Below are 14,526 nucleotides of genomic sequence, written 5' to 3'. Positions count from 1 at the left end.
GGTGTACCAAAAGTGGCAGGTACATCCAATTGTTGCACGAAAGGAACCCATTGTATGTATAAAACAGGAATGCGTGAATTGCTTGTTTCGTACTTACCTCTTTAACCAGCCGCGCCCAACTCGGAACTGAGCAGGACCATGTAGCGACGAAGTGAAGTCAGTGGTCAGTGGTACGTTACCTTACAGGATCGCACCAATTCCTCGGTATGTTTACATTCCTGATCGTATGTACACGCTATTCGTATTATGAAGAGCTCATACACGGTGTTGAAAATGTATCGAACAGCATACCACTGAATTATACTGGACGAGTCATGGAAAGAGGAAAGCGCGACCGTCTAGACATGTTAATAATAATAAAGATATCATTTCGTTTATTAGTATAACATATCTGGCATTATGCATAGAAGTAATGAAATTCCACTATTAGTCGGTCGGTGAAATAGAAAATCCTACAAAAATTGTTTTCTTATTCACGGGTACGATAATAACCCTTAAATTCATTTCTATAACTAGAGGGAAAAAAATAGAGCGTAAATCTCGGAGTAGTATATACTAAAATATCGTAAAATGTGCGTGTCGTAAATATTATCTCGGAAGTTCAACAATCGACCAGGAACTGCTCTATTTCGATCGGTTAACCCAGTACATATACGAATATATAACGGAGTAGATATGTTAGTGGCAGGGCCGGTATAACATTATGCGGGGCCGAGTTCAAAAATTTTGCTGGGCCTGAATTCACATTCAAATCCTACAAGTAAATTTTGCAACGAGGAATTATTTATTTACAATGATATATATTTTTTATTGAAGATGAATATTAAATGATAATACTTTGATGATTTATGTTACTCCTTTCAATGTAATCATCGTTACTAAAAAAATGTCTTGTATCTCAGCAGAAATTGCTTCCATTTGTTGTATCATCAGTCTGTAAAAAGTTTATCAACATCGGTACCTTTTAAATCATTAATTTTCGTAGTCCGCGGGGCATTTTAAAACCCGAGGCTGGTTTCCAGCAAACGCGCAGAACCTGCCTTACGCCGGCCCTGGTTATTGAAATCGCCAATGTAAACAGTAGAGGCGACAGTAGGCAAATCCAGAAATCAATTAGTACAAAGCATTACTTCGAAAGTTTCTTCATCGTGTAATTGTGATAGTGGACGTGATATTTCGTCATTATCCAATAATACAAACGAAGAGTATTTGACAGATAAAATTTGTTATACAATCATATTATTCTGTACTAATATAAAAGATATGTTCCAAACATTAATAGTTAACAGTAAGGTGTCTAAGTATACCTACAGTGACAAATTGAAAAAAGGAATAGGCCTCGTCTGCACTTAGCGACTAATCGAATTAATTGATAAATTGAAAAAAGGAATAGGCCTCGTCTGCTTTCAGCGACTAAGTGAAGTTAGCAAAAATTTGAAAAAATTGAAAAAAGGAATAGGCCTCGTCTGCTCTTAACGACTAATCGAATTAAATGATAAATTGAAAAAAGGAATAGGCTTGATCTGCTCTTAGCGACTAATCGAATTAATTGATAAATTGGAAAAAGGAATAGGGCTTGTCTGCTTTCAGCGACTAATTGAATTAAGAAAAAAATCGAAAAATTGAAAAAAAGAGTAGGCCTCGTCTGCTTTCAGCGACTAATTGAATTAAAGAAAAAATTGTACTTGTATAAAGTGACAAATTGTAATTGTAAAAAATTGACTAGAAATTACTGTAGGAAAAAGAAAAAATTGACTAAGTAGACGAAATTGTAGTTGCATAAAAGAAAGTAGTAACTATGGGTAGGCCTACAAAAAGGGCATCACTTATGAGAAGGAACCGTGCAAATGAAACCGAGGATGCTAAAGAAATACGCCTCGTAAAAATCGTGAAAGAAATGCGAAGCAACGGCGTCAAGAATCTAATACCGAACGTGAATGTAGATTGTCGAAAATGCGGAAATATATGTCTTCTAGATTATCAAGCGAAACGGAGGAAAAGAAAAAGCACCGTATGAATTTAATTCATAGTCGTTTAGTTAAAGAAACCGCCGCGGAACGATCACATCGCATCAATCAAATTCGGCTACGTTTAGCGAATGAATCTACCGAAGAAAGAGCACACGTCGTATGGAAGTAATTCGGCGACGTATAGCGAATGAAACTATTGAAGAAAGGTCACGTCGCATCGAACTAATTCGGCGATGCATAGTAAATGAAAGTACGATACAGATAGCTCTGCACAGGTGGAAAATGTACAAAGGGTATCAAATGTTACTCCACCAAGAGAATCGAATGAAACGCATATTATTTTCGTAACAAGCATGTTACAGTCGGTAGATGACACTATTCCAAATATTGACAGTATCGTCGCCATTAGTAATTATGGTAATAATAATAATGAGGAAAATGACGTAATACAGATGGCGAATATACATAGAAAAACAGCGCCACCTTTAAACATGGAAAGGGAGAAAAGGATGGAAGAGCTGTGTTGGTTTTTCCTGTTTCCTGATGGCAGAAATGGGTTCGGAGAGTATCGCGATATACCAATAACACCACTGGATTACTTCCAAGCACGCATTCTGAGTAACGACAGACGATTTCAACGAACAGATTACTTGTTCTTTGCACTATCTGTTGTTGAATATTACCGCGCAAAAGCTAGCGTCTCGGTATCGTGTAGAATGCGCCAAGGGGAACACACTCCAACTGGACTAATAGATCATATTCACCTAACCATGAGAAACATACGAGGTTCGGCATCATATTGGAGACGATGCTGTCCCGAGCTAATCGTCATGGTGCGAAGTCTTGGACCGCCGACATGGTTTGCTACATTTTCCTGCAACGATCTGAATTGGCCAGATATGTTGAAAGCGTTCCTAATATCGGAAGGCCGTTCCTCCGAGGAGGCTGGAAACATCACATTCACAGATCGATTGAAATTAGTGCAAAGATACCCAGTAGTTGTAGCAAGACAATTTACGGTACGCGTTAACGCGTTAATGCAGTATATAAAGGGCACCCAATGCCTAGGCGGCGTGGTTATCGATTATTGGCATAGAATCGAATTTCAAAACAGAGGGAGCCCGCATTTGCACTTGCTGATTTGGTGTGCAAACATACCGGATTTCCTAAACAACGAAGGGGTCAATGTTATCGAGAATGTTGTATTGTGCTCAATAGAAACCGCGGAACAAGATGTAAGTAACATAGTTGAAAAAGTCCAAATTCATAAACACACTAATACTTGTTACAAAGATCGAAATAATCGTTCGTGTCGATTTGGTTTTTCCAGACCGATAAGCGAACGAACAATGTGCCTAGGTCCTGACGACACACTTGCCAACAACGGACGTTTCTGCGTACTGAAACTAACTGCGAACGAAATAATGGTGAATAATTATAATCCCGCTCTTTTAATGATATGGGACGCAAATATGGATATTCAGCCATGCGGAAATGTTACTGCTGTCGTATATTACATTGCTAAGTACGCAAGTAAGCCGCAGGACTCTGGGGATGTTATTAAAGATGCCGTTTTAAGAGCCAAATGCCGGGGCGACGGCACTTGAAATCAACTGTTTTCGGTATCTATGGCAATTCTGTCACAACGTCTGGTTAGTGCAGCAGAATGCACTTACCGATTATGCCACCTGCCATTGAAGATGAGTTCCCGGAAAGCAGTGTTTATAAACAGCTGTCGGCCCAAACAAAGATACAGAATTTTGCGATTTGAAGATAATGAAACATCAATTCTCAATAACATATTTGATCGTTACGTACAAAGGCCGGACAACCTGGAAAATCTGAGCTTGGCAGAATTTGCTATTCGATATGAAACAATTTTAGGTGGAATGTGGACAGAAGAGGATGGCGACGCGGAACTTAGAAATGACGACGAAGAACCTTCACGATCGAAGTATATAAATTAAAGAATAATATCCGAATGCGAATAAGGAATAAACCAGCTGTACTCCGCCACCGATATTATACTTTGAATAGTGATAGAGAAGGGTATTTCTATAACTTAATAGTGTGTCACATTCCGTTTCGTAATGAAAGCACGCTTATGGCCGAAAACGAATCTCCCGAACAATGTTTCCATCGACGTCAACACGAAATAAAACCTATGTCGGGAAATGCAATCATCGAACAGTTTACTTACGCAGAGCAAATTATCGAAGCGGCGCTCGCACACGCTGTAGCTTTAAATGTTGTACACGAAGATGAAAGTAACGAACAATCAAAAGAACCAAGAGCCATTCATGCCGACGAAACAATATATTGTGATCAAGTGCCTGTGATCAACAGCCTGAAACAGTTGCAATGCCGGAAAACTTGTTCCTGAATAGTATTCGAAGTCTGAATATTGAACAGAAACAATTATTAAAATCAGTTACTGTAGTAATCGAGAAAGACATTGATAACGATAACGATGAATACAGTAAGGAACAAATGTTGCTTTTTATTACCGGGGGAGCCGGTAGTGGAAAGTCGTTTATTTTTAAGTTACTTGTTGAACATGTTAAACGCTGCTATAATCCTACAGTTGATACAATGGTAAAACCATCTCTCAAAGAAGTTGCTTCTTTGACTGGCGTCGCCGCCCGACAAATTTTCGGGAAAACTCTACATTCCATGTTCTCGTTACCTATTGAAAAAGGTGCGGCTATAACCTATCGCCGGCTGACAGGACAAAAGCTTGAACACGAGAGACGAAAGTGGCGACATACAAAATGGTTAATTATTGACGAGATATCAATAGTATCTTATGAGAATTTGCGAATAATTCATTTAAGGCTCCAAGAAATCAAGAGCAATGATAAACTATTTGATGGCATAAACGTACTTCTGTTTGGCGACATTATGCAACTACTTCCAGTGAAAGGGCACTGGTGTTTTGTTCAACCACATTGGTGCACTGCCGAAATTAATTTATGGCATCAATTTTCATTCTGTAAACTCACCATCAATATGCGGCAAAGAGATGATGTTGAGTCATCGACCTACTAAATAACCTATGCTTTGGAGAAGTGACAATGTCTCAAGTAGAGATGTTATGCGGACGAAGAAGAGTTCCCTTAACCGGAAAATTTGAGGATGGAGCAGCTGTAAGAATATTCCTAACCATAAAATTAGTGGATGAATATAACACCAAAATGTCTGATAAATTAGCAAAATCACGTCGACTGTATGTCATTGATTCAATAGACGAATCTTGCGAGGCAGCTACTTATGGAAAAAGACCACCACAAGGTGTCATACCTGCAAATGTAAATAACTGTGGCGGACTTTTACATACAATATTGTTAGTCGAGGGATCGCGAATCATGCTACGACGAAATATATCCGTTTCTGATGGTTTGATAAATGGCGCAATGGAACTAATAAAGAAATTTATATGGCCGGCACTTCGGTGAGATCAGCTGGAACAGGGAGAATTGCTGGACTCTGTACTTATAGAATTTGACGACAAATCCATTGGTAACAGGTTCAAAGATATCGACGGATACATTCCAATCTCCCCAGTAACCGCAACGTTTCAAGCAACAAGAGATTATGGAGACGTCGAACGCAGGATGTTATCACTTATACTAAGCTGGGCGGTAACAGTTCACAAATTACAAGGGACAACGTTAGATAAAGCTGTAATCGATCTGGGCAAAAAGAATTTTGATAAGGGTCAAATGTACGTTGCTCTTAGTCGTGTTAAAAATTTATATGATCTAGCTTTACCTGATTTAGCAATAAATAAAGTACTCAATAAACCGCACGACGAAAAAGCATTAGCGGAAATGGAAAGACTAAGGCGGCTCTTGTTAATACAGAGAAACACTCCAAATCATCTCCCAGCGAATGAAACACTTGGAAACAACTGAAGTACACTTTACCCTTAATCATCGAGATATTGAGAACGCCCACATTCAATTCACCAGCGATTCATTACAAGCAAGGTAATATTATTTAGTAATTACAACATAAAATATGTACCAAATGTAATTACGGGGAAAGCATCCCTGAACCTGAATGGCTAGATTTCATGTTTAAATATTTATAGTTTACATATTGTTTATAAGTTCTTTGTTTGTTTGTCTGTTTGTAAGTCAGACCACCAAGATAACCTGATACAGCATGTGGAAGACCCCACCCCGGTTAATAAACAATAAGAAAAAAATAGGAATTTGGCAATAACAATAGTTATAAACAATATGAGAGAAATAGAAATTTTGCAATAACAATAATTATAAACAAAAACAAAAATCATTTTTTGCAAAGTGATCACTACGAAAACGAGACCGGCAGCAAATGTACTGGGTTTCATCGATTTCATCGAATTCAGTTGGAACATACGTGAAATAGTACAATTTTCGATAAAAAGTGCAAGAAAGTGGTAAAAAATGAAAATAGGTCAAATGTCTTTTTAAGCTTTTAAGAGGCAACGAAGCCCCGCCAAATGCAGGAAGAATCAATCCGATTGGTCAATTCGTTACGGAATAAGAAACAATACAAAATTTTTCGGTTTTTTGCGAAAAAAAAGGGGTAAAAAAATGAGAAATTCCAAAATTTTTTGGTAATGGGACCACCTCGGAGATATGCTTTACAAGATGCAACAGATTTCATCCCGATCGGTCAAACCGATCTGGACGTAATCAAATAACATATATAAAAAATATATATATACGTGTCGAATTGAGTAACCTCCTCCTTTTCGAAGTCGGTTAAAAACCAAGATTCACAACACAGATAACTGCGACAAACGGAACATACCACGTACCAACTAACCTCAAACCGCGACTAGGCAAAAACTCAAAGCAGGAATAACCCCGTCGCTCACATACAGGGTAAAACCAATGCTCTGAAGAGGATAAATCCACATATTCGAATAACCTCTCACAACCACAACCAGTAGTACAAAAGTCCTCCATGCCCCTACCACAGCAAACCTAAAAGACATAACGAACTAATTAAAACACATCACATGCAGATAAAGCACCGGAACCAATATGAATAATAAACGACCTCGATATACAATGAACAACTACATACAACCAGAAAGCACAATATGAAACAGCACAACAAACAGAACCTTAAACCAAGACTATCAAACAGTATGGAAGACCGCATAAGACGATACATAAAACTATACACCACGACATCTACCGAAGCATACAGGAAGAAGCGAGATAACCCTATGACAACGCCACCTAACATCCCCAGATTCCCCTAAAACTGCAAACCAGAAAACAAGTCCAGAACACAGCACAAATACACAAACCAACACAACTAATATCACCAACATAAATCCCTGCCACCTATCTACCCGCAGAACATAATAGAAATCAAAAATAAACTGCTTCAATTCTCCCTATATCAAATTTTGAATGCGCAAAATATCACTTTGAACCTATAACCATCGCCCATTCCCCTAACTGCATTTTGGACCATGCTTATGTTTATGATGATACCCTTTCTTTTTCCTTAGCCTCAGTACTAATCTGTGAATAATCTTGGGAAATCTTTGAACTTTCATCCTAACATAATCTGAAATTCTGAATCAATATAGATCCATTGTCTCACACGCTACAAACCTTAACTTTCAGCTCAATAATACCCTCAGACTGTGACACTCCGCTTACGCCGCTAAGGATTATCTCCCACTTACAATTTTAATTATGTAATTTACTCAAGAACTACCGACTAATCTGGCTCCGGAACCATACAAACCTGCAGCTGAAGAATCATTAACAAAAATTTCCTTGGAGAGGTATAGCTACTCGCCTTTTTCTTGCCTCCCCAAATTCCTACTATTAAGTTCTCGCGGTCTACATTATCTACAAATATCTACAATCTTAATCCTATCATTCTTTGTATTTAACGTTTGTCTATCCTTAAATCTACACTTATGTCCCGGGAGATATCTCTCCTTATGACCGAATCTCTCACATAATGTATAGGGCTTAGTTTGCTTTGAATGCCTATCATTTTTCTTCCCACTGTTCTCAACACTCGAATTCCCAAAATGTCTTAATCTATACATCAAGTCATCCATATTGAAAATTGCTTTTCTCTCTAATTTATCCTGTACAATCTAGGCAACCCAATAACAATTAAATCTACTTGAGCATGAGAGTCACGGTATCATTAAGCTTCTAATAACAAACTTCTCCTCTTTAAAACATACTCCAGTGAAGAGCCATTCAAATACTTAAACTCACAAACATAAACCATGTCCGTCCAAGATTGCACCGAGAAGGTTTCTATAAAACTATTACTCCAAATATCTCAATTATCATATAAATCATTTAGCTCAATAATACTCTCGGAGCGGGTTACTCCGCGTATGCCTTTAAGGACTGTTTTCCCACTCACAATTTCGTTTATATCATTTGACGTGCTCAGGAACTCTCGACTAATCAATGATATATCTGCCCCAGAATCATATAAACCTACAGCCGGAAAATCATTAACAAAAAAACTTCTTTGAAGGGGGGTAGCTATTCGTCTTTTTCTTGCCTCCTCAATACCCATTAATAAGTTCTTGCGGTGTACATTATCTACAACTATCTACAATCTTAATCGTATAATTCCTCGTAGTTAACGCTTGTCTACCCTAAGATCTGCACATCTGCCCCGGGAGATACCTGTCCTATGACTGAATCTATCACATAGTGTACATGGCATAGCTTGTTACGAGCGCTTATCACTCTTCTCTCTACTATTCTCAACACTCAAAACTCCCAAAATGTTCTAATCTAGACATCAAGTCTTCCACAATTAGAATTGTTTTATCTCTAATTCATCCTGTGCAAGTTAAGCAATTTAATTACAATTAAACCCACTTGAACATTGAGAGTCATGGAGTCATTAACTTTTTAACAACAAACTTCTCCTCCTTAAAAGGATACTCCAATAAAGAGCCAATCAAATACTTAAACTCATAAGCATAAAACATGGCTGCTCAAGACTGCACCGAAAAAGGTCTCTATAAAACCACCACTCCAAATCGCCCAATTATCACCTAAATCATTCTGTTTAAGAAAAAAAAGGGCAACACTAAACCAGTTAAGAGTCAGTTTTTCAAAAAAAAAAAAAAAAATAATCTCAATGTCTCAACATATTTATTTTAGCCTATTTCCACTCGAGTACACTTCCAAACATAGTCAGTCAAGTAAACGCTATAAAACTCTCGCCGCTAAACTTCTCCAAATAATATATCTATCTAAACTACGGCTGCGAGGAACTCATCAATACCTACTCTAGATCATAACCGCATTACAAACTCTTGATTCAAGGTTCCACCTCTGAGAAACAAAACAACATCACTTACACAAAGCAACAAGAATGGTTTACTACCTTAATCACATACACGGTTACATTCTGACAGACTACTAAACCTAGGAAACTTAAAACGCATTGAAGCCACTAATTCACTCTCTGCCGCCTCGATGTAATCCGTAAAGTGCCCCCTATAAAAAACAAATTTGAACCCATTCGGTGGGTTTGAACTCATCCCCCTAAAATGTCCATACAGTTAGGCTGTCGGTACGCCTAAGCGAGTGCGACACCAGGACAATACAGAAACGAATAGAACAAAGAAACCCAAGTAACATAAAGTCACAACTGATATAAACATCCCTGCGTAATCAACTCCATACCTTCGATTAAAACACTGAGATACCGATCCAGATTCACATCTTCGGGCACTATCCTCGACACCATTTCATACCATGTAGACCCTTCCACTTCAGAATACCTTCTGACCTCGCGGTAAATCAGTCTACACCCACACTCCTCTATTCTTCATCACCCCCATTACACTTCTCACGGTCCCGTTGTACCGCTCTCTCTCAAAGACGTCCCGGTACATCTTCGAAATTCTTTAATAGCAGTACCGAATACACCTCATCTTGAAATAAGTAATCCACTAGGTCATTATGAACCTCCCATCTGACCAGATAAACTACCAATAATTTCCCCTTCTTCCCCGCCGCGAACATTAACTGGCCCAAACAGCAAGACTCGAGAATGAACTAATATCACTTTTCCAAACAACACTTCTCTACGCCACCCAATGATCGTAGCCATAAGCTACTCCCGTAGGGACAACAATGGGCATCCATTCCTCCTCCCCTCGCCCCCTCACTCTCGCCTTCCTCCCTTTTAGAAACATCAACGTACCGCAATCTTTCACTCAACAGTCTTCTGCACCCTACACAATAAAACAGAAAAACCTTCTTCAAATAAGGAATCATCAGACGAACAACAGAACACGACAACAAACATTGATCCCATCAAGCCACGAAACTGAAACCAAAATGGGAAGGTACCACCCCGACATCAACAAGATAATCAACCAACACTAAACCTAAGAAGTCACAACGAACACACGTCCCCATAACCTATACCAAGGACCAAGAAGACTACACAAAATGAGGAAGACAACATAAATATCAACCAGCAACAACCCTGTTCTAGACAACCCACCACGTACTGTGGGGACGACCCACCTGAGCGATGGAACACGCATTATACGTACCGCTCCTGGGAAAGACGGGCTCTGACCCCTCATAGGAACTGGAAAAGGATATCCAGCCTAAACGAGGGGACAAAGGGCCTAACTATGGGGGTGGAGGGAGTTGGAACAGGGACATCAACAACAAGAAGACCATCGAAACACCGAACCAACTAAACATCAAGAAACACCAGAACTTCAGAATATCAATATCCCCTAAAAAACCCAAGATACGCACCTGACAAACAACGATAAACAAAACAAAACAAAATGGAACGAAACAAACAAAAGCACACAAAATAGGCACAAAAGATCAACAAAACACATCAGGGCAATAAGAAAAAGAGATAAATAGAAGGAAAAGAAAAAGGTAACGAAGAAAGAAGAAAAGAAAGAAGAACACAACAACCAACAACGCTACAACCACACAACACCCCCCCCCCCACACACACTCCCCTTCAACAATAAATAATAATGAAAATTAAGATTCAAAACCACAAAACCAATAAGAACGAACAAATACATTAACCCCACCTCCCACTCGAATGGAAGCACCTCGCTAGCCGATCAGAGGAGCCAATCACGCGCTCAACCAAATCAACGAGCCAGAACCCACCAACGAAAAGAGAAACCATCTCACCGGCTCCAGCGGCGAGGAAGAGGATAGGGGGACCCACTACCTCATACATCCCCTCCTATCCGACATACATCTAGCTAGCCGAGCTACCTAGATAACGCTAACAAACCCCCGAAGGAAAGCGAGAGCCAAAAAAAAAATACCATTAAATAATTAACAAGAAGAACAAGAAAAGAAACAAAGAACAAAAGAAGAGATAAAACGAAAAACAACTATCACAACACACAGCAAACTAACCTAGACTACCGAAGAAACACGGGGAACAACCATATCAACTAACAAAAGACATTTGAGCAAACCAGAACACAAACATACAAAACCCAAAAACTTAAACAATATGACACTCAAAATTATACAAATAAACCTACAACACAGCAAGAGGGCGACAACCACCCTAGTTGAAACAATGAAAAAAACAAAAGCAGACATAGCCCTAATCCAAGAACCCTGGGTGTGCCACAATGCGCCCAGAGGTCTTGGACTAGCGGGTAGAATACACACACCAACAAACGATGGCAAGATGAAAACATGTATTCTCACACGAAAGGAACTTGAAGCCACCCTGATCCTACACCTAAGTGATAGGGACAACACCGTAGTGGCTTTCGAATGCAAGAACCCAAACTCAAACCCATGCCCAAGCATAAACCAAATGGACAACGATAACCAAGGAAACTATAAATGGCTAGCCATATCAACCTACCTACAGTGGAACGTCACAGAATCACCACCAGGGGGAAAACATAGAAAAATTCACACCTTTTTTTTTTTTATTGTGGGGAAATGCGTTACGCATACCTCAGTTTCCCGGGGGGAAAAACCGAGGTTATGTGGGACTACCACCTCGGCAAAGGCCTTTGGCGCTCCCCTCCCCGATGGCTACCCACTAAAACCCCACACTCACCTAAGTTACATGGGAAGCGCCTGGATCACGCGAGTACTCGCAGGACGCTTCCCAGCTTACATGAATCCCGTGGGAAGGGTGTTAGCTTCCCCCACTACCTACTCTATAAGATCGGAGGGACCCGCCCGGTGTCCCCATCCTTAGAGCCGTCGGAATGAGCTTCCCGAGCCCCCGCTCGGTCCACCGACAGCCCCCGGCATCTTCGTGTCCGTACTGGTTCAGGAAACAAAGAACATCCTGAACGCTAGGACAAGAAGACGCCGACACCGGTAAGAAAGGGTCGTCAGAGGCGTGATCCGGCACGCCCCGACCCTCCCCACGCCACCCCCCATGCGCCCCCACAGGACCCGTTGGTCCAAGTGGGGAGGGGCCGACCACACAACCTCGGCCCGTCCCGAGGGGAATTATATCCTCTCAGAGGGAACAGGGTCAGCTCAAGCCGCGGCCTCTCACATTCGCCGCCTCCATGCGAGGCACATGTCGTCGCGGGGGCGCACCTCCCGCCCCCCCCCCACTATTCATACTCCCACGCAGGGGGGTACGCCGGCGCGAGGGACGTCCCCGCGCCCATGTCCTCCTTGACGAGCCCGGGTCTCTTTCCCGGGCTCGCTCGTCGGCCTCCTTCTGCGACATAACCTCTTCGCCAAAGGAGGCAGCCGCTTTCCACGACCTCTTGCTCGAGGCCATGTGGTCGACCATGGCCGCGAGGGAGAGGTCCCACCCAACCACTGCGACTCTTAGGGCACGCCGCGGCGCGGCCCATGCCGGACACTTCTCGAGTGTGTGCCACGCCGGGTCCAACTCCTCGCCGCAGTGGTGACACTGCGGTGTCGGCTGCCGCCCCATCCGGTGCAGGTACTCTCCAAAGCATCCATGCCCGGAGAGCACCTGCGTGAGACGGAAGGTCAACCTTCCCCGCATCCTGCACCATATATCAAATATGGGCAGGATGGCCCGGACAATCGGACGGCCCGATAGAGCAAGCTCTTGCTTCCACCGGGCCAGCATGTCCCTCCGGGCCTGGCGCTTCTGGCACTCGACCTCATGTACCTCCTCAGCCGCGAGTTCCACCCCCGGAGGGCGGCGGGCGAAACAGGCGATCGTGAACATTGCCGCCCGCTCCACCGCCGCCAGATGGAAGGGCGGAATCACGGCCAGGAGGCCAGCCGCCTCGGCAGAGATGGTACGGTAACCCCGTATGGCCCGCAGGGTGAGCCGGCACCGCACTCTTTCGAAGAGTGCCTGGTTGCGCCGGCTGCCCTCGAGCGAGCGATGCCACACGGAAGCCCCGTAAAGGGCTATCGACTGCACCACCTCCGCATATAAGCCGCAAACCCTTAACTCCGGCCAACGGATATTGGGCAGCAACCGCGCTAACACGGCCGCTGTCCCCTCCATTCTGGGGGCCAGGGGGTCAAAGTGTTCCTTGAAGCGCCAGCGGCCGTCGACGATCAAGCCCAGGTACTTCATGGTGGGCCTGATGTCGACGAAGATATCCACGACATGAATCCGGAGGACCCGATCGCAGGGCGGCCGCCGCGCCCGAGACAATCATAGCAGATGACACCCGCGCCCGGAGGAAGGACAACCCGCAGCACCGCGTCATACGCAAGGTTCCGTGGTCACCGCTAGACCAACCCGCCACTCCGCCAGGCAATGGACCATAAGGTCTTGTGCCCGGCGGCAGTGTTTCATGTTGGCCTGCAATACCCCAAGGGAAGCCCTGTGCGCCATTTCGAGTGCCACTGCACCAAAACGGTGCCGAGTCCATTGGGCGGGGCCTTCAGCTCCCCCACCCTCACGGACTCGGCGGTGCAGCCCCCGGCTTTCGCAACCGCCGCAACTACCTTCTGGAGGGCACGGATATGTCCAGCCCTGTCAAGCGGAATTCCGCCTTTTTGACAGGCCTGGCCACCCTAACCTCTAGGCCCCCCAAGGCGGCGGTCATTTAGGCCGCCAGGGCGCTTGCCTTCGGACCCCCATCGGCGCTCGGGACGTGAATAATCAGGCCCCCCGTGACGGCGCTCTTCCAGGAAAGGGCCTCAATCCCGAGGGCTCCTAGGTCGACGTCCTGACGATTCCTCCTAATGGCCTCCTCGTAGGTGACCCTACTCCCCTCCGGGACGGTGATTGTCACCGCCGCCGAACGGGGAGGGGCCACCACGCGTGCAGGTGCCCCAGATCCTCCGGACCCCAGAGAAGTTCACACCTGGTGCAGAGGGAAGAACATCGAAGCGGTAATAGGCGCCGACCTCAACGTCAGACACGCTAGATGGGGCAGTACCGATACCAATTCCAGAGGCAACAGAATGGTGAAATCTTTAGACGAATTCGGCCTAATATGCCACAATAGAGGCAATACCACAACGTTCGTGGCATAAACAAGAGAAGAGGTACTTGATGCCACCTACAGCACACAAGAAATGTCACATATAATAAAGAACTGGAAAGTACTAGACAAATACAG

At 43.2% G+C, this 14,526-nt stretch overlaps 1 protein-coding gene and 1 long non-coding RNA gene across 4 annotated transcripts; both read left to right on the top strand.

Moving 5' to 3' along the window:
* The first annotated feature begins 2,605 nt into the window (after positions 1-2,605).
* LOC128897145 (uncharacterized) lies at positions 2,606-3,445 on the top strand. 2 transcript variants are annotated; one of them, XM_054160866.1, is made up of 3 exons: positions 2,606-2,989; positions 3,085-3,205; positions 3,301-3,445. In XM_054160866.1, the coding sequence occupies exons 1-3, from the start codon at positions 2,687-2,689 to the stop codon at positions 3,306-3,308; spliced, it is 432 nt and encodes a 143-aa protein (XP_054016841.1). In that variant the 5' UTR covers positions 2,606-2,686; the 3' UTR covers positions 3,309-3,445. The 2 variants fall into 2 exon arrangements, with proteins under 2 accessions (XP_054016841.1, XP_054016840.1); XM_054160865.1 differs by having other exon boundaries at positions 2,606-3,205.
* Positions 3,446-5,700: 2,255 nt separating this feature from the next.
* Positions 5,701-6,266, top strand: LOC128897151 (uncharacterized). 2 transcript variants are annotated; one of them, XR_008462220.1, is made up of 2 exons: positions 5,701-5,959; positions 6,114-6,266. It is a non-coding gene; the product is annotated as an uncharacterized LOC128897151 (long non-coding RNA). The 2 variants fall into 2 exon arrangements; XR_008462221.1 differs by having other exon boundaries at positions 6,110-6,266.
* The last annotated feature ends 8,260 nt before the right edge of the window (positions 6,267-14,526 follow it).

This window comes from Hylaeus anthracinus, unplaced genomic scaffold (genome assembly GCF_026225885.1).
Source record: "Hylaeus anthracinus isolate JK02 unplaced genomic scaffold, UHH_iyHylAnth1.0_haploid 11980, whole genome shotgun sequence".
Lineage (NCBI taxonomy): Eukaryota > Metazoa > Arthropoda > Insecta > Hymenoptera > Colletidae > Hylaeus > Hylaeus anthracinus.
This window is presented reverse-complemented; position numbering and strand designations above follow the sequence as displayed.